We start from the raw sequence: 22442 nt of genomic DNA, 5'->3' as shown, positions 1-22442 counted from the left end.
CCTTCCTCCTCTGCCCAGACCCCTTTCTGTCTCATCCTCCATCCCTCCCTCCTTCCATCTTCATCCCCCCTGAGCCCGCTCCCCTTCCAGCCCAGAGGACCCCCGCCAGCAGGACCCGCCTCACTCACTTTGGGACCATCAGTGCCAGGAGTACCAGGGAGGCCGCGGGGCCCCTGGAGGCCCTGGGACCCGGGAGAGCCACGTTCCCCTGGGAAACCTCGTTCACCCTGTGACAGAGACACCAAGGAGGAGTCAGGCAAGAGAGATGGGGCGGAGGCCCAGAGAGAAAGGAGACCCAGGGCGGCTGTGCTGGGATGCACGGCAGAACCACACGGGAGGGAGCAGGCCCAAGGAGGCCGCGCGGAAACAGTGGACGGGACACTCACCCTGGGACCCACGAGGCCGGGAGCTCCAGCTTCACCAGGAACGCCCTGAAGAACAAAGGATGTGTGAGAGAGCAGAGGCTTTTCTGTCCCAGATCCTTGGCTGAGCTGCCCTCCGGCTGGGGGCTGAGCTCAGACCTGGGCAGCAGGTCCTGGACATTCCCTGGCCTCATGGGGCTCCTTGTGCCCCCTCCTACCCTTGCCTCCTGGGCATGAGAATAGATCTTCCCACCTAAACAGGCTACAGGTTCAAAGAGCCCCAAACTCACCTGGTCACCTGGTTTTCCACCTTCACCTGGGGGACCGGGCGGGCCAGGAAGTCCCTAGAAGCCAAAGTGACTTGGTTAGGAAAGGAGTGTGTTTGCTGCCGCGCCCTGAAGGGAGGCCAGCACAGTGCGAGAGCAGGTGTAGGGGAGGGGGTTCAGGGAAGACTCATCCCTGGGTCCCCCTCAAGGGGGCACTGCTGCTGCCCCAGAGCCCTGCGTGTGGACGGGATCCAGACGCCTACCTGGAACCCAGATGGCCCAGGAGCACCCTGCTCGCCTCGTTCACCGGCAGGTCCCTGCAGAGGAAGACAAAGGCGAGCTGAGCCAACCTCCAGAGAGTCTGGGAGCCTCATCTAGGCCTAGAGGGGCCTGGGGCCGGCCTGCAGGAGGGCAGGCGACACCTTGCCCCACTGCCCAAGCAAGGTGTGCATGCCTCGCTGTCCTCCCACCAGTGACCCGCACCCCTGACAACCCCGATGGGGTCCAGGCTGCCTCCTGGGATGCCCTGCCTCAGCTCAGGCTGGGCCAGGTGTCCTGGATCAGCCCAGATCCACACCTGTCAGCTCCATTACTCCCCACCTCTACCCACAAAGCTCCTGCCCACAGGCCACCTGGAGAGGCTGGGCAGGTACTTACAGCAGGGCCAGGGGGGCCTGCAGCTCCTGTCTCACCATCTTTGCCAGGGAGACCCTAGAGGGGAGAGAAAGGGGTGATGTACCGATACACTCTTCTTCAGTTCTACAGACCCCAGGACCAGGCGGGTGTACTGTGTGGCCCAGAGTTTCTAGATGATCCCCTGGCTGAACTCCATTTCCACACCTTCCCTTCCTGTCCTTCCCCGGCCCCCTTCTTTCCCTCGGTCCTTCTCAGCATGGGAGCCTCCTCCATCTCTCTGGGCTGCTGTCAGCGATCAGAAGTCTCCCCGTGCGGACTCCCAGAGCAGGGCCCCAGAGCAGCATGGGCTCAGCCACAGGAATCCACACTGCCAACTAGGGGTCCCAGAAGCATGCCATAGGGATGCTCTCTCCTTGCAGGGGTGCAGCAAACGCTAAGGCATGGGCAGTGGGGAGGGTACTTACTCTCAGACCAGGAGCACCAGGCAGTCCTTTCTCACCAGCTTTGCCAGGCTCACCCTGGAAGAAAGAGTGCGGGGCCATAAGGTGGAGGGCTCTGGTGGGAGCGAAGGTACGGCCAGCTTGGGAGATTGGGGCTTGAGGTCACGGCCTCGCGGAGAGCAAAGGCCAAAGCCAAGTGTCAGCACCTCTCTTATGCTCAGAGGTGTGAACTGATAGCGCTGCCCCATGGATCAACGTCATGGCTGAGATGTCCCAAGGGCTCTAAAGAGCCCTGCGTTTCCCCCGATCACATTCACTCCTACGGGGCGTGGAGGTCCAAGCTGCCCAGGGTACCATGGATTCTGCTCATCATGGCCCTCGGGATAACTCTATTCAGGGCCAGCCCTTTCCCCAGGGGCAGGGAGGTAGTAGCACCATAGGGAAGGAAATGGAAGGGCAGGTGGTTACTTACATTGGCACCTTTGGGGCCAGGGAAACCCATGACACCAGGCTGCCCACGAGTCCCCTGAGGACCTGGAGGTCCAGGGCGACCATCTTCACCAGCGGCTCCCTGAAAGAGAGGACACCATTCTCAGAACACGGACGCTCGACCACATTTGTCCATCCAGTATCTACTAAGTGCTACTACGTAGCAGGCTCAGGGCTGGGCACTGGCCAGCCAGACAGCACGTGGGATTGACCGAGTTCGCAAACAGCAGCCCACACAGGCCCCATCGGCGGCAAGGCACCTCCTTCGCTTATAAGTTTTGTCCCTGAAACTGCACATCATGCTTTGTCTTCCTCCAACAGAAGAGGCCCAAATGCACGAGGGGGTGGCATTTCCAGAACTCAACAGCCACTGCACAGGCCACACCTGGCCCTAGTACCTACCGTCTGTCCCCCACCCCAATTCTCAAAATTCACGGGCTGCCCCTACCCAACTCCTGTCTCTTTTCCCATCTGCCTCCCCAAGGATTTCCCCAACCCCTCCCAACGACCCCAGATGATGGACTTACAGAAGGACCAACTTTGCCTTGAGGACCAGCATCACCAGGGCGACCAGTGAGACCCTTTGTGTAGGAGAGAGAAGAGGATGGGTGTCAGGGCAGCCTCAGGACCGCCCAAACCCGGCAGTACAGGGGCGGAGGGACCAGGTGGGGCAGGGCATGAGGGGTCTGCTCAAAGTCAGAAGCCGAGGACAAAAGCAGCTCTGCTACTTACCCGGGCTCCAGGGAGGCCAGGCTCTCCAGGACGACCAGGGTCACCATTGGCTCCCTTGGGACCAGCAAGACCACTGGGCCCTCGCTCTCCAGGGGCTCCCTACACAAGAGGAGGCAGGGGGTCAGCAGAAAGCCATTTGACCAGTGATGTGGGGGCCCCAGCCCCTGTGCCCCGACTCACCTTGGGACCTGCCAGACCATCCTGACCTGGGAACCCACGGTTGCCAGGAGCACCCTAGGGAGAAGTGGAGAGGAGAGACTGAGTTAGGGTGGCCCCTGACCCAACCGCGGCTGCAGAGAGCCTCGCCGGACCCCAGGGGGTCCATCCTACGAACCCGCCAACCATAATTTCTGTGGTGCAGTAGCTACGACCTGCAAGATTCTGAGCGATTAACTTCTCGGGCCTGTCCCCACCTTTCTGGGAAGGAGCTACAACTATTTCATGCCATCCCGGGGAGGTGGGGGTGGAGAGATACAAAGAAGGAGAAGGTTTCCTATCCCCATGGTGGTGGGTGGAGAAAAGAGAAGTAGGACGTCTAGGAGGCCACAGACTCCGCAAAGACCCAGAGCCACAGGGACCGGACTTGCATCTCCAGGTCACACCCCAATGAGCGTGGCGACTCCTGGCCCACTTACTCTTTCTCCAGGGGGCCCAGCGGGCCCAGCACCACCAGGCTCTCCACGGGCCCCTCTCTTGCCTTCTTCACCAGCAGGACCGGGGGCTCCTTGGGGACCAGTAGGGCCCTGAGAACCAGCACAAAAGAGAAATAGGGTGAGTCTTCGCCAGGCCCTGGGGCGAGCACCGGCCTGGTGTGTGGAGGAAGTGGCTGTGACTATTGTTTCAGGGCTGGGGGACCTGGGGAAGTGAGGCCACAAAGGATCAGCGTCGGGGGGTGGGCGAGAGCAGAAGTGCCCCAGGGGGAAGAGAGAGAGTATAAAGTTCAAACTGGTCAAGCTGGTCAGGCCAACTGATGGGAGCTGAAGCTGCAACAGCTTCTCAACCTTGTCATATCTCGTCTCTGACATGGCCTGAGACGACCCGGATTAGGGGACAGAGCTCCTGCAGAGGTGGGCAGTGGGCCAGGCGTGGTGGCCAGATACTCACCGGTTCTCCCTTGGGGCCTTGTTCGCCTTTGAAGCCGGCAATACCAGGCTCACCCTTAACAAAGGAGAAAGGCAGGTTCTCACACTCGGTTCTCTCCACGGCCCTGTCCCTACCTCCCGAAACCCTTAAAGGCGCCCCACCAAAGGACATGGTGTGAGCGCAGGAAGGAGGGATGGCGGTTTTGACTCTGGGGCCCTTGGCTTCATCCTGGATCTTACCGTTTGACCTTTCGGGCCCAGAGGACCAGTTGCACCTTGAGGGCCGGGTGGACCACGGGGCCCAGGGAAGCCGGGAGCACCAGCAATGCCGGGGGCACCCTATCAGCGTGAGCAGAGAGAGAGGCATCAGGAGGTGGGGGGGGCATGGAGGGACTGACCCCACGGGGAGGTGCCAAGTCCAAGGGCAGCACTCACAGCAGATCCTTTAGCTCCAGGAATTCCATCAGATCCAGGGTTACCCTGAAAAAGGAGACTGTCATTATAAAATAAGCAGCGAAGAATAAACCCCAGCCATCTCTAGCCCTCCAGGCCCCAGGTCCAGGGGCTGCAGCAGCAGCTGTCCATTCCAGGCATGGCCCTGCTGGACATTTCAGGGGGAGGATGGGCGATGGAGGGAGACATGTCTCTAGAGATGGGCGGGGGGTGGCAGGCATTCAGCCAGAATGAAGGTTTCATGATTGAGATGCCACTTCCCTCATAGCTAAGCACAGAGTCAAGTGTGCCAAGGCCTCAGACCCCAGACCCTTCAGGCGAAAGAGAAGCTACACTTACAGAGGCACCAGCCGGCCCGGGGGACCCAGGAGTACCAGCTTCACCGCGAGGACCTTGCGCACCTTCAGGACCTCGAGCACCGGTGGGGCCAGCTTCACCCTGGGAAGAGATAGGGAGGGATGGAGTGAGGGCAAGTCAGGGGGACAGAGACCTCGTGGGCCGGCAACAGTTCAGGGCAAGCTGTACACACGCACCAAAAAGCTGAGCCCTGCTCCGGAGCACCCGGGTTCCCACGTGGGCCGCGGGGCTGAGCTCGCTGCCCTGATGACTTCCTACCCCACCCACTCTACTCTCCATCTGCGCCCTATACGGTGACCACCAATAGCAAGCACACAGTTTCATGCCACAGCCTGGGCATCGTGCTCGTTCCATCAGCACCGTTCAGAAAAGCCCAAGCTGGGGGACCCTGCCAGCCCAGTGTCGTGGGGATGATGGACAGATGGCTGAGACGGGCAGGCACCTCTACCTCCCCTTCCCTACCTATTTTCTCTTTTACTGAGGCTCTCAAACAGCTCAGCTCGGGGCACCACTTGGCTTGTATCTGGCTGATGTGTGACCCAGGCTCTGGGCCAAGCCTGTTTGAAGGGAGCCAGAAGCAAGCTGGGTCCAGCACCCCAACACTACTTTTCCCAAAACGGCCTCTGCTTTTACTTTCATTTTTTCCTGAAAGTTACAACTGGCTGCGATCTAGGCTCTCTGGACAGCGGAGTCCCTGGGGAGGACGGATGACCTGGAGGGAGGGCAGAGCCTCCTCAGGTTTCTTCTCAGAACATTCTTGCTTTACTTCTGTAATTATTATTTTCTAAAGGTCAGGCCCCCTCACCTTCCGCTGTCCCTCTTCACAATGGGTCTCCTTCACCCGGCTCCTGGGGCCTCAGACACTGTCTGGTTGCCATGGAAACCCCCAGGAGGGAAAAAGCAACCTGATGCCAGTGACCGCATGGAGGCTCCTTATTCATCTCCTGGCGGGCACCAGGAGAGAATTCCCAGGGACACACGCGCATTGGAATCCCTCCTGGGCCACAGGGGCCTTTCCCTGAACTGGCTGGCCTCCCACTGGCCTCTGTTAATCCTTGGAAGAACTCTATTAACACGGCTTGGGAGAGCCAAGGCCCCCAAATGAAGCAGCGGCGAGAGCGTGGAACCATCTCTGAGCCCATTTCCCTCCGACTCTCTTCCGGGTCTAAGTCGGCTGAGCTTTGCCTTCTTCCCTTTGGTTCCTGGTCTTCTGCTCCCTCCCAGGTCTCAGGTGTCTCCCCACCTTTTTCTGCCTTGCCCCACTCTGAAGCTGTAACTGTATCTCCAGCTTTTTATCATTCCATCTTACTTTCCCTTCCAGCTGGTGACTCTGCCAAGTGCCTGGCTTTTTCCTCGTTTTCCGTGGAGAGTGGAGGTGGGGAGGGGGTGGGGGACACGCCTCCACAGGGAAGGGGGTCATCCAGGGGGCAGTCAGCAAGGGTTACGGGGAAAGCGGGCTTCCTGACACAACGGGCAGGACACGCACCTTGGCACCAGGAGCACCGGGGAAGCCAGGACCGCCAGCAGGACCCACAGGACCCTGGAGGAAGCAAGTGGATGGAGAGGTGAATGCTGATTCGCGGCAGACTCTCTCCAGCCTCCAGAGTGAGACCCCGCCCCCCACGCCTCACATGCCGTCCCACCTTTGTACCAATATTGCCCTACATCCCTGTGGCCGAAAGTCCCTGGGTGAAAACTGTCCCCACTGCCAGTGTCCCCAAGCCTGGCTTCACAAGGCAAAGCAGGTTTCTGACTAAATACATGGTGAGAAGCGGGCGATTATTTCACCTCCCTCTCTATCCCTCCTCAAGAAAACTACCAAAAGGGTGGCTGAGAAAAATGACCCGCTGCTTCAAAGCTTCTTCAACGTGCTCTTGCAGTAATGAAAAATTATTTCTCCTCCTTTCCAGTAGAAGCCAGAGCATGGCCTGCGTACCGAGTAAACACTACAACTTCACTGGGCTGCTGACTGGGACGCAGGCAGACCTGCCTGGGCTGAAGTGAACTTACCGGAGGCCCTGCGGGGCCGGGTTGGCCATCGTTGCCCCGAGCACCCTGCGAGCGAGAAGGAAGCAGCCACCGTTAGAGGCGCGCGCACGTCCAGTCCCTCCCTGCCTCAGCCCACCCCCATGGTACCCCAGGGCTGAGCACGAGGCTGGCAGGTCCTCCAGGGCGGCTGGGAGAACCAGGAGGGCAGCGGGCTTATTCTCAGCTTAACAAAGCCTGGGTAATTCTCCAGCTATTTCATCATTTCTTTTTTTTTTTTTTTTTTTTTTTGCGGTACGCGGGCCTCTCACTGCTGTGGCCTCTCCCGCTGCAGAGCACAGGCTCCGGACACGCAGGCTCAGCGGCCATGGCTCACAGGCCCAGCCGCTCCGCGGCATGTGGGATCTTCCCGGACCGGGGCACGAACCCGTGTCCCCTAGCATCGGCAGGCGGACTCTCAGCCACTGCGCCACCAGGGAATCCCTGTTTCATCATTTCTTAAACTTCCGTTTAGACCCCAAGTATCCCCAACTTCAAGGCTGAGTTTTCGTTTAAAGATTCCGTGAACTGGGCCAAAGGAGAGCAAAACGGCCAAGCATCGACCCTGACTGAGTGCCACCTGCCTGTCACAGCAGGAAGCACCGTCCGGACTCGGGTAACCTCCCTGGTTAAGGCTTGGTTAACTCCAGGATCTGTGCCCCACCATCCTCCAACCCAGAAAACCACCTGCTTCTATGGAAAACAGAGAAGCTGCAGGACATCTGCCAGCAGCCCAGGAAGAAGCTCTGTGATGGGGACAGGACACCAGGCAGAGCCCGAGGACCACATCTGCCCCAAGACTTCCTTCACAGGAAGGCAAGGCTGCCGGCATTTCCTCTACAGGCCTTGCCCTTTGAGGGTTTTCTCCTGGGTTTGTGGTGAGCACCCCTAGTGCCTCTCTCAAGGCCCCTCAAGGCCCAGGGGACCGTTAGGCTAGGTGGAGCTGGGCCTGGCACCTGGTCCTTGGAGGACCTCGGCTGAGCCCTGTCTGCCTGCCTCTGCCTCTCCTTGGAAGCTGAAGAAGGATGCTTTAGGGGGAGCTCCTGTTTTAAAGAAGACTCAACTCTTCCTCCTGGCCATGGTCCATTTCTCCTGAGACTCTCCCCACTGGCATTAAACAGGGAAGAGAAGACTTAACCGAAGAAAGTGTCACGGGGAACATAAAGCCTCAGCACTGGCCAGAGCCCCTTCTGGACTAGCCTGGCCGCTTCGAGAAGCACCCACCCTCCAGGGGTCAGCCAGAGGAGAGGCCTGGGCTGGCCATGAGTGAGGGGGAGCTGCAGTGCCGCCCGGGAGGCCAGAGCTGGGCGGGCATCCAGGGCTCCTCCTGCAGCAAGGCTGGGGAGTGGGCGCCGTCTGGCCCAAGGTGGGGGGCACGTGACCACAGCAGGCAGAGGCCAACCCAGCCCAGTCCCTAGCCAGGCCTTGAACCCCGACCTGCGCTTGGAACTACGTGACATTGTCCATCTTCTGTGCCTAGTCCCGTGCACACCCTGCCAGCCTGACTACCACGGGGACAGGAATCAGCGAGAAGGAGCGAGAAGCAGGGTCTACTGTGCCCGGGAAGGAGGGAAAACGGGGATGCAGCTCATCTGTGCCCCTCACGGAGTGTGGCCACCATGGCCCCCACAAGCCAGGTCTTGACAACCTGCCGAAATCGCAGTGTTTCTCGGCAGGTCCAGCGCTCTCTAATCCCCTCACACAAAGCGACCCGGGGACAAGCCACTTCAACAGCTCTGGCTGACAAATGGGGGTCGAAGCTGCTTGGTATTTCACTGACCTGCTTTTGAGGGAAATTTCTGCCAAAACAGATACATTATCTGGAAAGCAGTAAAACCCAGTGAAGCTGATTTACTTTGGCCGGTCCTGCAAGGACCGGTGAGGAGGGGCCTCAGGGCTTGGGTGGCTGGGTGTGAAATCAACAAGAGAGCATAATCTTTCTTAAACACAGCTTTCATCGCATCACTCGCCTGACCAGGCGCCCACAAGGGCTCTCGATTGCTAAGGGATCAGAGCTAAACACCTGCACCCTCCACCATGGCAAATCCCCGTGCTCTTAACTTCCCCCACGAACAAGAGGCCACCAGAGTCCGAGGCTGCAAAGTATAGTTTGTCTTAAGCTATTTAACCGTTCAGTGCCTCAGTTTCTTCTCTAAAATGGGGAGGACAATAGAATCTACCTCACAGGATTTGAGGGAAGATTGGATGAGACTAAGCATCTCAGGTATTAAACAGAGGGAGTGCCCGTGAAGTGGTGGCCACTGGTATATCATAGTGTCACCAGCCGTGCACCAACGATAAGTATGTGAGCTGACCCTGGACTGTTAATACTTTTCTAGGGCAGCATCTGAGCAACCAGAAAGAACAAAGAGGAGCACAGTACTCTAGCCAACTGAAGTCTGTCCATAAATTCGAACGGGGTTGATGGGGAGCAGGTGGGGCTGTTGAGGGGATTACCTGAATAATCGAGGCTGGTTAAGGATACTCCTGCCCTTACCACCCAGCCCTCCCATGGCCCACGCCCAGTCCCCCGACTGCAGACCCCGCCTGGGAATTTGTGACGGGTACACTAGAGTGAATCCTCACGGGAGGATGATACTCTCTACACCCCGCAGGCTTGTTTTGAGGGTCAGGCAGAATAACCCCAAATGCAAGTGCCTCGTCAACTTGACAGTGCTGGACAAAATGGTGGCTCTCGGTCTCGTCAATTACTCACCGCAGAGCCAGCAGGGCCAGTCCGTCCTCTCTCACCAGGCAGGCCACGGGGACCCTGGAACACACACCAGGACAGCACAAGCATGAGTTGACTCAAGGACACCATCACTTAACCTGCAGGCCCTTCCTGGACACCTGAGGGGAGGGAGCGTGCAGTGCCCAGGAGGCAAAGGTGTGGATGCCCCTGACCTCACCTTCCTGATTCAGGACGCTCCTATCACACCAAAGGTTCTTCTGCCACGGCAGAGCGCACAGGTGCGCCTGTGGTTACCTACTGGGGGCCCTGTTCGAGGCACATCTTGCTTCTGGCAATAGATGAGCTCCCCAAAATGTTGAAAATAAACGAAATTTGTAAAAATTGAAGGCACGCCTCAAGTGTGCTAACAGGGCTACTTCAAGGAAATGTTGGTGAAACCTTGACCAAATCAACTACTTGATACATTTTGCCTTTTGCTCATAATCAGATCAGTCTACAAAACTGAGTATCTACTTTGCATAAAGGGAGCCATGGCGTTTACGGTGAAGCCACCTGCCAGGCTTTAGAAGGTACCTGAAGAGTGTCTAGAGAGGCCCTCCCGGGGGGGGGGGAATGCTCATATACTCACCATTGGGCCCGGAGAACCGTTCTCTCCTGGGGAACCACTCTCACCCTGGAAAAAAGAGGCAGAGGGTCAGTGACTGGGACCCCAGTGCTAGCCCCCCACACAACTCCCATGGAAGAAGCTGAAAGCTCTGGTCATCTCAGCTAGCACTGACACCCCCAAACTTTAGTTCTGTGAGGGACAATTCCCAGAGCTTTCCAGAACTGCCGTTCGTACATTAGGACGTAGGACTGGCTGTCCTAACCCAAGCTGTTCAGATGTCCTAACTCCACTGAGGTCAGTAGCATCTCCCCATTGTCTGTCCCCCGTCCTCGTGTGCTTCTTGGTCCTTACCTTCACACCTGGAGCACCAGCTTCTCCCTTAGCACCATCTAGACCTGGGTAACCCTATGGGACGAGAGAAGATATCCAATCGCACTTCTGGGGAAGCCAAATAGGAAGATTCATGTCCTCAAAAGCTTTTTTCTCCCTTGGTCAATCCCTTCCTTCCAACACCCTCAATCCACGATACTTACTCTGTGACCTTTGACACCAGGAAGGCCTGGGGTTCCTGGGAAGCCGCGAGCACCCTGCAATCCAAAGAAGAGATTCTCAGGGCACCGAGCAGAACCGGGTCAAGACCGCCCTGGGCTGCTACAGAGCCCTCGGAGCCAGGGAGCAGTGGAAGCCCAGTACTGAGACCATCTTTCAGTCAATCCCAGAATCCCCTTCACTGTGCCTCACCCCATCTTATGCAAAGTGGGTATGAACAACAGCCAGACCCCCAGGGCCCATGCTAGGATCAGAGACACGGTCATCAGCATGAAGGTGTGATGTACGTGGAGACTGCTGGAACTTTAGGAGTGAGCTAACGGAACTGGATGAGCTGGGCGGGAGGCCACTGCCTTGGCTGCAAGGAGGGAGACTCTGGGAATGATGTTGGAGGCTGGGGAAGGTGGGGCTTTACCTGAGGACCAGGAAGGCCTCTCTCGCCAGGTTTTCCAGCCTTTCCAGCTTCACCCTGAAGGGAGAGAGATGAACCTCAGCTTCCTCAGAAGACACGTTAGCACAGCTGGCGCACTTCGGAGCACCGTCTCTCCTCCCAGCCCGCCATGCCTTTGCCCACCTGCTTCCTCATCTCCACCCCCCTCCTTCAGGTCCCAGACTTCCCCGAATGCCTTCCCTGGCTCACCGTGTCTTGTCTCACACAGCTGCCTGTGCCCTGGGCAAGCTCCTCCGTCCCCAACCCCACGGCCTCCAGCCTCCCCTGGTGGGCTCCCTGCCTCCTCTCATAGGCGCTGCTGACTGGCCTAGGGCCCCCTAACCTCAGAGACTTTCACTGCCTAATGGGATTCACGAGTGCCAACTCTTGTCTCTTCCCTTTGTTTGCATCCCTTGCAGACATCCTGACTCAGGCTGAGCTTTTCCTAACTCATTTACAATTAAGATAATGTTGGGCTGTTGAGTGTTTCTTTCTTTGTTTTTCCTTCCTTACATCTTTCCCCTTGTGTTTTCCCTCTCCCTTCTCTCACTTCTCAATTTCCCTTCCAGGAGTTAATGATGTTTTAATTAGTTCCCTTCCCAGTGGGTCCAAAGAAGTCCCCAAGGCAATTGCAAGCTAAGTTGCCAGTGGAAATGTGGACAGTAGGCGGAGTCCGAGTCTCCAACAGACCAGCTCTGTCTCTCAGGTTGCCTCCCCCTTGGGTCAAGCCGAGGGTGCCTCTGTATCACTGCGTAGCACCCCCTCTCTGGGCCCTTTCAAGTGAGGCGGCCACTTGTTTGACTCCTCAGGTATACTCACGTCGTCACCAGGTTTTCCAGGGGGGCCAGAAGGGCCACGGGGACCCATGGGACCCTACGAACGAAATAGGAGCGTTTAAGAGATGGTTGGAGGGGGAAGACACCTAATCGGACAAAATTTGGGGATTGTAGCTTTTGGAAGCTAGTTCCTCTATGAGGAAAAAATGATGGAAGAACCCTGGGACTTCCCTGGCAGTCCAGTGGTTCAGACTCCGTGCTTCCAATGCAGGGGTTGCGGCTTTGCTCCCTGGTCAGGGGACTAAGATCCTGCATGTGGGCAGGCCGTGCGGCTTGGCCAAAATACTCAACCACACTCCAATTAAAAAAAAGATGGAAGAACCCACTTTGTGCTGAGAGAGAGCAGATCATAGTGGGAGGCAGTGGACAGCACAGGCCAGGGGTGACCCAGAGAAAGGACTGAGATGACAGAGTCCTGGGTGGTTCTTGCCACATCTGGCTCTCTGTTCCCCCAGAGCTAAGAGGGGACATCTGGGTTTCCTTTGAGCCCTCCACTGTGGAAAGTGCTGGGCAGAGCCCGGGAGGCGACAGGATCGGGGTCGGAGTGGCACATCACTGGAAGCTCCCCCCAAGGAGGGCAGGGCCCACGGAGGTACTCACAGCAACGCCGGGTTCCCCAGGTTCACCAGGGTTGCCTTGAAATCCTTGAGGTCCCTAAAAAGTAAGGTGAGGACACCAGGTTGGCCCCCCGCAAACTGACATCAGAGAGCTTGAAAGCGTCTGTGTCTCCACCTTCCAAAAGGAAAGGCCCAGTACTTACGGGAGCACCAGCAGGGCCTGGAGGTCCCCGAGGTCCCATGGGGCCCTGCATTGGAACAGAAAATGAGGAGCTTTACTGGAAATGCTTCACCCACAGCCTCCAGGGTGCCACCTCCTCCCAGCCAACAGCCCAGACAAAGGACAAGGAGTTACTCTGTGAGCAGGGGGCCTGCAGTGGCCACCCCCTCTTGTTTCCCACTCCCCTCGCAACAATCTATTTTTATTTATAGGTACCATTTGGACAGAGAAGCTGGCCTTGCTTTCCCCTGGACGGCAGCCATGTTTACTAAAGTCTGAGTTTCATTTAGCCTGTGCCAAGCGGGAGCTGCAGGGCTGAGAGTTCCTGCTGGAAGTCTTGTGGATGCCGGAGAACAGTGGCTGCTGTCTGCATTCTTCAGTTCTCATTCCAAGAGCAATAGCAACTGGCCTTCTGACAGATCAGCCTATATGCCTCTCTCCATCCTCATTCTTCTTAGTCACTCCAGCGCATCATTAAAACTGGCATCCATCGCCGTTAAAACCCAAATGCTTTGGGCTAGCTAAATGGGAGGTTACGTAACTGTTGGGGAAGAGCTGCTCTAAGCAACTACCTGTAAAGTGAGGTTGTCAGAGTCCCTGGCTCTAATAAGGGCCACCTCCTGCCATTTTGGCTGCAAAGAACTGGTGTTTTTTTTTTTCTTACCATTGGTCCCTGCATTACTCCCATCTGGGCGCCACCAGCCTTCTCATCAAATCCTCCAGCCATCTGAGCAGCAAAGTTCTGCAAATATAAACCCAACAACATTAAAAGCTTGGGAGAAAAAAAAAAAAAAAAAAAAAAAAAAAAAGCTTGGGAGGCCCTGTGCTTTCCCTACTTGGCTAGGTAAGCTATATCTGGATAGAAAATACTCTATTTAGATAAATTCTAATTGTTGGAGACTAACCTAGCATTGATCTGAATTACTAATGATTCCTGAAAAATTGTTTTGGAAATGGGTTATTAGATGACAGTGGCATAGTCATTTCCCTGGGAGATGAAGTGTTATTTGGAAGAGTATCCATTACTTGCATTTCATTTCATAAGTTTTTTAAAAAAATTCTAAAATATTAAATACGTTATTTAACATAAATTGAGAAATATAACTAAAAATATCACTTTGAAAGTTTCTGTTTTTCTTTTCCAAGACTTTAATGCCCAGCAAAAGACTAAAATGAACAGTCTTGAAATATTTTAATAGGGGATGTAGTAGGCATCTATGAGCCATTCAAGTTTAAAAATTTAAATCATAGCAAACATCAAAATGGCAAACCTGCAAAAACTGGGCAATAATATAATTTGCTGATTGGTTTGATTCCAAAAATGACTTTAGCCACACACCTTCGCTCAGTGGGGCTCTTTCATGAGAATAAATGATCGCTTGGAATGTACTTGGCAAAGATGAAGATTCAATGTCTTCCAAGGACAGCGGTCACTCTTCTTCCAGGGAACTACAAGTGCCCAGTCATCCTCTCCCCCAAGCCCCACACCCACTCCCAAGAATCAGCCACACAGTACAGACGCCAGGAAGCCAGGTAACTGAAGACTTGCTTTGCAGAAACCCAGTGAGTGAAAAAAGTCATCCCTTAGCGTCACAGTCTCACGCCTACTATGTGATTCCACTAAATTATAGGCCTGGGGGAGAAGCCCATGGACAGGCTGTGTACACACTGCTGGCAGCCCTAGGAGCCAGCCAGGTGAGTGTGACTAGCGATTTAGAAGCCACGCTTCTGGAGGGACAGCCTGAAGGAAGGGGACATAAGGATACTTACTCCACCAAGACCAGGGGGGCCAGGGGGGCCAGGAGGGCCAGGGGGGCCAGGGTTTCCAGGGGTCCCAGGCTCTCCATCTCTGCCACGAGGTCCAGGAGCACCCTTGGCAGAAAGAGAAAAAGGCCCCAATGAGAAGCAGTGTTTATGCAAGAACCATCTGTCTACAGGCTGCCCTTGAGGAGGTAGGTAGTCAGTCATTTGGGGAGGGGGAGATTAGAGAACCTTGGCAGCCCACAAGGGTCAGACAGCATTGTTTCTCTACTCACTTTTTCACCTTTGTCACCACGATCACCTCTGGGTCCTTGTTCACCTGCAGGTCCCTGAAAGTGAAGAAAATATTGAGATGACAGCCAGACCAGGGGCCTGCAGTTCAGTAACTCAAGGAAGACACGGAGGAAGGGGTTTCTCCCTTTCTTACCTGAGGCCCAGGAGGTCCTTTGGGTCCTACAATCTGTGACAGAGAGACCCACAGGATGGCAAGTTAGAGGGAACCTCAAGGACATGACCCAGTTAGAGCAGCAGATGCAACGTGGGAGTATAAACCGTACTTACATCCTTGATGTCTCCAGGTTCTCCTTTCTGTCCCTGAAACACGAAACACTGTCAGGATTGAGCCAAGCAAGCCCACCAAGCCCCAAGCACACAACCTTGCCCAGGAGCCCTTGCATCGAGATGCCCTCTGAAACAGATCCCTGTTGATGTCTAAAGACCGCAGGCTGAATAAGCATAGCACTGCTTCTAAAGAAGGAACTGTAAAGGCAAAGGAAAGCGCAAAAAACAGCAAAAATCCTCACCTTTGGTCCTGGTTGCCCTGCAAATGGAAAAAATAGAGAAGGAAAATGTAAGATTCATGAGATGGTTACGTACAACTTCTTGTCACTTAGACACTCTTGAACGGATCAAACAAAGAAAGGGACACAACCAGGGAAGGAGGCAGCTTCCTGTCACTCCACTGAACCCCTCTGTTGGGGTGTTAGGGTCACTGGGGTCCTGCAGTTGCTGAGGTCCCGTGAGGAATGGAGATGATGCAGACTTTGTTATTCAAAAGGCAGTCAGCATGCACAAGCACGGAGCAGGGGTGGTACAAAGAGAAAAGGAAGAATTCAAGATCTAATCAGCCGCCAAGAAAGCAAGCTCCCGAAACTGGGAGGTTCAGTCTCTTCTCTTCCTCACAGGGTAAGAAGCCCCTCCGTAGCCCAAGCGCCACCCCACCCCCCCACCAACCTCCTCCACCCCAGAAGAAGAGTTAGGTAGTTGGAAAGGTCTTACATTCAAGCTGGATCTCCGTGAAGCAAGCACAAAAAAACAGCAGAGCACAGGAGTTACAGAGGGCATTGGAGCCAGTGCCACCCCGAGTCAATAACCCCTTCCCCCTTTGCAGCAGCGAAGTCGTAAAGGTGATCAACGCTTCACTCACACAGGTCCCCTCAGAAATGATCTGGGAATCTGGACCATCAAAGCAGCTTCCCCAAGCAGCTTTCCAGGGTGGGTGAAGTGTTAAGGAAAGGCAACTGCTCGCTTCCCTTTCAATTGTCTTCTCTACTTGAGCGGGAAGGGAAAAGTGAGGGCCACCCAAGAGGCCTACATGTGTGTCCCCAGCCACCCTACAGGGAGATAGGGCATGTGTTCCAGAGCTGAGGAGGGGTCACCTGCACACCCACCAGCCCTGGCTCCCCCTGGGAGTTAACAACCCACCAGGGTGCAGGCACACGGGGCTCTGTCCCAGCCCCATCTCCGCCCTTCTCCTAGGAACTTGCTTCTTAACTGGCAGTCAACGCCAACAGAGGCAAAACCAAATGGAAACGGCCACGAGTGCCCCGTATTTCAAGAAGGGGGCCCTGCCCTCTCTGTCTGCGCGCTGGCCAGCAGAGCTCGCTCCACACTGAAGACCATACATCTGAGGCCTTCTACAGAGAAGCCGAGGTGTGGGTACTGGAGGAGGAGTCAGTCTGCGGTTTGGCCGGAAGGAGCACTGCATCTCCGCGGCGGCTCTAGGGATCTGCAGAGGTGACTCCAGTGAGGTTACTTGTGTGGGATCACCTCTGTCCTCCGTGTCTCGGAAGCGTAGTTTTTGGAGGTGTTGGGTGAGGAAGGACCCCTCTAGTGTGTCAGGCTCACTCAGTGTCAACCTGCAAGCGAGAAATGGCCTTTCCTTTCAGCCTCAGCTGCTGGGGTCCCATGGATAACCAGCCCCTCTGCTTCGCAGAGATGACCGGCATCCATGGCAGGGCATTTGCTGCCCTTGCAAGTAATTTATTTATGTGGAACAGGAAATAAATAAATTACGACCACTGGCAGTGGTGAGGTCAGTTGAGCAGACGGGGCAGCACTCTCCGAAGGGAGTCTCGGGGCTGAGGCAGTCTTTCATGTCTTCACAGATTATGTCGTCGCAGAGGACAGTCCCAGTGTCACAGACACAGATCCGGCAGGGCTCGGGCTTCCACACATCCTTATCGTTATACCTCTGCCCGTCCTGCACACAGCTGCCAGCCTTCTCTGCACCGGGGGTGGGGCAGGGGAAGCAGACAGCCAAGGGAAGGAGGGGGTGAGGAGTCAGAAGGGAAAGAGAGAAAGAGTTTGCAGGTCAACTCGACATAATTCAAATGCTGAAGAAGGTGGGCTCGGGCCACTCGAACACAGAGAACTTGAAAATGATTTTTCTAAGACATCATTCATTCTTCCGTGGAGTCAACAAACATTTGCTGTGTGCCTTGCACTCTGCTGTCTATTCACCAGTGGAAATCCTGACCCAGCAGGGAAGGCGAGGGGGACTGACTATGCCTACTGTCTTCGTGCATCTAGCTAAATACAACTGACAGCTAAAATTTAGAAGGCGTGCAGAAAATTCTACCCACAAAATTTAGACTCTGCAAAGAGCCAGGCTCCCAAAGTGATGTATGGGGGTGGGGGGTGTGTGAGAGGAGGAGCTGTGACAATTAGGACCTTCTTCCATTCTTTAAATCATATCAGGATTAGGACCAATTTGGGGAGGAGCATAGGCCCAGTTAAACAATACACCTGGGACCCAAGGGTATAACAAAATGCCCTGGGAGGCAAGCAGGGCCAAAGAACCCCGCCCCCGCTGCCGGTGCTGACCTCCAGCTGTAGCCCTCTCTGGAGAGACCTTGCTTCCATCTGAAGACAACAGCCCAGCTTGGAGGAAGGGGGTGTGTGGAGGGGGCTTTGAATGCCTGGTCCGGGCTAAGATTAGCCAGTTCAGGCCTGGCCTCCTCCAGGAACGCAGACCAAGAACGGCATGCACTAGTCCCTCTCCACAAGCGACCTGCCTTCCGGAATTCGCCCTGCAAACGAAGCCTGCGCTGACAAGAGCGCTCCGGAGAGCGCCAAGCGCGGCCGAGCCCGCGCCACGTGCCGGGGAGCGCCCAGTGCTGTTTTTCTCATCAAAATCCCCAAAGCCCTGGCGACTGCGGGGGTTGAATAATAGGAAAGGGCCACAAACCAGGTGGGCGGAGAGAGAAACGGCCCGCCCTGTGCTCTTTAAGGAGACTGAAAGATAAATCTTTCTTTCTGTCTTTTTTTTTTTTTTCCACTAGAACCACTCCACCCAGCCTTTAGGCGAGTAATCACGGGGAGGGGAGCGGGGGCGGGGGAGGGAGCCTAGGGTATATACAGTTGTTGCCGGGGCGCACGCACCGCTATATATAGGTGGAGCTGTAGAAAACGAGCTGCGGGAGAGCGACTGGAAGAAAACCCAAGAGGGGCCATGAGGGAAGAGAGTAAAGTGCTGGGAGAGCGGGGTGCACCCTGAAGGCGTATCAGATTTCCCTCGGAAGGGTGGCCGGGGATGAGCGGGCGCAAGGGCGGGGCCGCAGCGCTGGGCGTGAGAGCCGTCGGGTGACTCTTTGTGGCTGCGGCTCTGGACACGGCTCGCCCACAGACACTGGGAGGGTGAAAAGTGGGATAAAATGACTGCCCCAGAAAGGAGCCAGCGCCGTAACCGGATCCCCTAGGTGTGGACGGAGGAGCCCAGCGCCACCATAATTGCTGTTCGAAACGGCTGCCGATAGCATCCCGGCGCGCCTGATCGGGTTCCCCTCATTACCGCAGCGCCACATAAGTGATTCTTTGTAGCAGGCCAATTAAAAAGTTACCTCTTTCGGGGAACTGTTTTGCTTCGCAGCCGCTTTGCGCAGGGCTGGAGCCCGGGAGGTGTCCGCGGGCGGGCACAGGGGAGTATTGTGGGAGAGGGGGTCGGGGAGTCCTGGGGAACCCACCGGACCTCGTCTCTCATGAATGCGGCTTTTCTCGAGTGCACACAGAGCCCGATTCACAGGTCTCCGCAAGGAACCAGTTTAAATAAATACGGGCAGCGTTTCAGCCCCATCTGGAAGCCATCGCTGCCAATCTCCCAACGCAAACAAGCCTCACAATGGAGGATTGAGGTCTCTCCCCTGAGCCGAGGGGCACATTCAGAGGAGAGGGCTGTGAAGTGCAGATGTGGGTCAAAGACGCCGCAGCCAATAAGTTTCTCAAACTTGTGGAAAGATGGGGAGGAGGGTCGTGCCAGAGTTCTAGGTTTCTGACATTCCTGATGTCCACGCAGACTGCGTCTTTCCCCACGTCACGTCTTTGGGTCCGCTGACCCAGGGGAGGGGGGTACGGAGCCGGGATGCGCCAGGGTGCGAAGTCAGCGGCTCCAAAGCACTCCCCCTGGGGAGGAGGAGAATCGACTGGAAGATTTGGGCCCAAGAAACTGGAATTCACTACCTCCTAGGAAGACTGCGGCGCTGAGACACTGCCACTTAAGTGAGAGCCTCTAATACCAGATGGAGAATTGGGGAGTTATTTTAGAGTCACCTAGCTAATTCCACTGCGAACTGAGGCAGAGGTCAGTCAAGAAGACAGTTTTGTGAGTGTGTACATGCAAATTTAGGACAAATATATAGTCAGTCCGAGCTGGGGCCACTTATAGACGCACCGTATTCCAACAAGTACCCGGGAGCGGGCCTCCAGCTTAGCGCACCATCCGACAGCCTGACCAAAATCTCCTGCCCGGGGCTTCTTGCAGCTGCACCGCGGGCCCCAGTCCTGACCCTGTCCCGGTCAACCACCCTAATGAATGGTAAGTCCTTCTGGGTCCGCAGCCTTCTAAACTGTGTCTGGAGATAGCCTAGTGGCAGACGAGACTGCAGACAGCCTCGTCGGCAGACGGACTTTGACTTCCATTTCTCCCCCCCGCCAAAAAATTTCCCCTGCGATTGATTTACAATTTGTAACATACAAAGACAGGGCTGGAATCCCAGCCGTCGGAAACGTGCCCAAACACGTGGGAAAAAAAATAACTTCTCTACCTAATACACTTTCCAGGCTTCATTTGTCCTAAATATAATCCCAGACAGTGAGACTTCACCAAAGGAGGCGATAGAAAGGTGCGGTTCCAACCGCCTTTGGACCAGACTGTAAAACTGCCGTCTCTAACTATATTCGGTTGAAATTGTTACAGCAATCGACCAACCGTGTCTCCTTCCTCTGCTACACACACACACACACACACACGCACGCACACGCACGCACGCGCACACACACACCTGGCAGAGCCTCGGTTAGTTCCAGAAACTTTTAGAAAAGTAACTCATTGTAGTACCTGGGCGGGGGTGGGGATGTTAGGGGGGAAGACGGCGGGGAGGGGGCGCTATTTTCCTGGGCGTTTGAAAAGCACAGGCTGGTTGGAATGTTATCGCCTTTCAGATGGCCTCTCCTACGGGAAGTTTCTGTATCCTTCAGAGGCAAGGGGAAAGCCGAGATGCGAAGAGGGCTGCACTTTGCTCCTGGGCCAGCCGCGAGGGGGAGGAAACCCGCGAGAGGCGATGAGGTCGCAGAGTGTCTCTCCGAAGCCCTTCTTTGTGGCCTCGGATTTCAGCCCACCAGTTTCCGAGCACCTCCTTTGTCTAACTTCCCTTTGAAACCCCCGGCACCAACCCCTGGACACTACTGGGCCGTCAACCCCTTGGCGCTCGCTCGCTCCTTTGCTCGCGCTCTTTCTCTCCTACTTCTCCTAAGCTCGATGGGCCGCCACCTGTTTTGCTGAACTCTGAGTGCTTCGGGAAGCCACGTTGTGTGCGTGTGCGCCTAATTATCAAAGCTGGTGGGAAAGAACGCGCTTAAAATCTGTGCGCAAACCTCGGACCCGACGCTTTGCTTGTTTAGTATTCCTTTGCAACGCAGGGACCTGCAAATGCCTCCAACCACGACCGGCACGGAGGACGCTCGGACAGAGCCCCTGACTTGCAGAGCTCCGCTCGATGAGCTTCTGCGCGTCCGCAGGCTCCAGAGCGCGAGAGGGCCAGGCAAGAGGATGCGGCGGGACGGCACAGAAGGGTGGCAGGCAGGGGCTGTGGGCAACTTACGGACATCCTGGCCGTGACACCGAAGGACAGCGGCGACGAGCAGCGTCAGCAGCACCAGCGTCTGGGGAGCCCCGAGGCGGATCATGGCTCACCGCGGGGCCTGGCGGAGCCGGGCCCGGGCGGAGCGCAGCGAGGCGGCAGGAGCACGGCGTAGGTCCGGGTCTCTACCGCGCCCTCATGCAGGAGGCCCCTCGGAGCAGGAGGAGGAGGCAGGAGACCCGGCAGCCCAGCAGCGCTCTGCGTCTTCTCTGCGCCGCGGCGCCCGTTATATGCGCCCGGCTCTACTCGAGGCTGGAGAACTCGCCCAAACCGCGGGCCGCCCCCGGCCCCCCGCGGGGTTGTAACCTGAGACCCCGCCCCCGGAGCCCGCCCGGGCCCAGCCAGAGCCCGCACCTGCCCGGGCCGGACCCCCCTCTCCGCTAGCCCTGCTTCCCGCCCCCCACCCCTAGTGTGCCGAGTGGCCTGATCGGGCGGGGCGCAGAGACGGCCCCTGTACTCCCCTCCACCCGGGGCTGCGGCGCTGCCCTCTCCGACCACAGGCGGGAAGGGGGGCCTCCGGCCCCTCCCCTCGGAGTTCTGCCCGGATTGGAGGGGCGGGGGGTGTTTGCAGAGGCGCAGGCTGCGAGCCCTAGACCGTGGACGGAAAAGACTTGGGAGGGAGGAGGGGAAGCGTAGAAAGGAGCAGCGGGGGAGGGAGAGAGGGGGCATCGCGTTGGGACCTTGGGCGGGAGGCGAGGAGAAGGGCGCAGGGGGAGCCCACGAAGTAACTGGAGCTCTAAACCTTGGAGGCTGGCAAGCAGGGCCAAGTTTGGGGGCGTCGTCCTGACCTATCTTCTAGCAGCTTCTCGGGGCACCTGGCCCCTGGGCTCCCACCTGGAGGTTCAGAACGACAGCCCCCCAGCCCCTCCCCCATCCAACTATGCGATGAATGAGCCTCGTCTGGAACCTCAGCAGGCGTTGACCCGAGCCGAACGCCAGGAAAGGGGCCGGTGTGTTACAGCACAGAGGGAGACCTGTGTGAAGGTGTGGAGGGCGGCGTGCGATCCTGGGGAGGGGGCTCGAGGAGACATAGAGCACCGAGGGAGGCGAGACTAAACCGTGCGCGCGGCCGAGGTGGGGGACTGTCTAGTTCCAGGCTCAAACTCGGTGTCTGCTCTTCCTGGCCGGGGTCTGGGAGTCCTGGGGGGCGGGGCGGGGGGAGTGGGCGCTGCCGGCCGGGATTGAGCAGCTCTGGCCAGGGAGGGAGGAGGCTGCTCCAGCTGGACCGAGTTCTGTGAGCCAGAGGAGAAGCCAGAATTCCCTAGGTGGCCCCCTGGCCCTCACTTCCCACCTCATCTCACCTTCCCCGGTGAGCGCCCTTCTGCCACCTTGGCCCAAATGCCGCCTTGGAGAAGGGCTCAGCTGTGCTTGTCTCTTGGCTCCAGGTGTCTCCATTAATACCAGGGAGGAAAAGCCCCCAAGCAGGCCTTCTTCCTCTGGACGGTTTTCTATCCCTGAGGATTGTAAGCGCCCCCCACCCAACAAAGAACTTTAGGCAAAAAGGCAAACTTTAATGCAACTCAGAATTTGGA

The 22442-nt window shown here is 56.6% G+C and overlaps 1 protein-coding gene across 1 annotated transcript in view; it reads right to left on the bottom strand.

The window, feature by feature from the left end:
- Positions 1-21113, bottom strand: part of COL2A1 (collagen type II alpha 1 chain) — a 30812-nt gene extending 9699 nt beyond the window's left edge. Inside the window, exons 1-33 of the mRNA XM_032646645.1 lie at positions 20872-21113; positions 16793-16999; positions 15298-15314; positions 15056-15088; positions 14922-14954; positions 14770-14823; positions 14504-14605; positions 13398-13475; positions 12717-12761; positions 12557-12610; positions 11940-11993; positions 11106-11159; positions 10675-10728; positions 10493-10546; positions 10163-10207; positions 9559-9612; positions 6828-6872; positions 6304-6357; positions 4800-4898; positions 4443-4487; positions 4248-4346; positions 4030-4083; positions 3561-3668; positions 3106-3159; positions 2926-3024; positions 2721-2774; positions 2177-2275; positions 1729-1782; positions 1286-1339; positions 892-945; positions 653-706; positions 387-431; positions 129-227 (exon numbers count right to left, since the gene is read on the bottom strand). Of these exons, the coding sequence (XP_032502536.1) occupies positions 129-227; positions 387-431; positions 653-706; positions 892-945; positions 1286-1339; positions 1729-1782; positions 2177-2275; positions 2721-2774; positions 2926-3024; positions 3106-3159; positions 3561-3668; positions 4030-4083; positions 4248-4346; positions 4443-4487; positions 4800-4898; positions 6304-6357; positions 6828-6872; positions 9559-9612; positions 10163-10207; positions 10493-10546; positions 10675-10728; positions 11106-11159; positions 11940-11993; positions 12557-12610; positions 12717-12761; positions 13398-13475; positions 14504-14605; positions 14770-14823; positions 14922-14954; positions 15056-15088; positions 15298-15314; positions 16793-16999; positions 20872-20956 (2193 nt within the window). The 5' untranslated portion in view covers positions 20957-21113. The remainder of the gene's footprint in view (positions 1-128; positions 228-386; positions 432-652; positions 707-891; positions 946-1285; positions 1340-1728; positions 1783-2176; positions 2276-2720; positions 2775-2925; positions 3025-3105; positions 3160-3560; positions 3669-4029; positions 4084-4247; positions 4347-4442; positions 4488-4799; positions 4899-6303; positions 6358-6827; positions 6873-9558; positions 9613-10162; positions 10208-10492; positions 10547-10674; positions 10729-11105; positions 11160-11939; positions 11994-12556; positions 12611-12716; positions 12762-13397; positions 13476-14503; positions 14606-14769; positions 14824-14921; positions 14955-15055; positions 15089-15297; positions 15315-16792; positions 17000-20871) is intronic.
- Between the last annotated feature and the right edge of the window lie 1329 nt (positions 21114-22442).

The sequence above is a fragment of the Phocoena sinus genome, chromosome 10 (genome assembly GCF_008692025.1).
Source record: "Phocoena sinus isolate mPhoSin1 chromosome 10, mPhoSin1.pri, whole genome shotgun sequence".
Classification (NCBI taxonomy): domain Eukaryota; kingdom Metazoa; phylum Chordata; class Mammalia; order Artiodactyla; family Phocoenidae; genus Phocoena; species Phocoena sinus.
The sequence above is the reverse complement of the archived record's forward strand: the minus strand, read 5'-3'. Positions and strand labels throughout refer to the sequence as shown.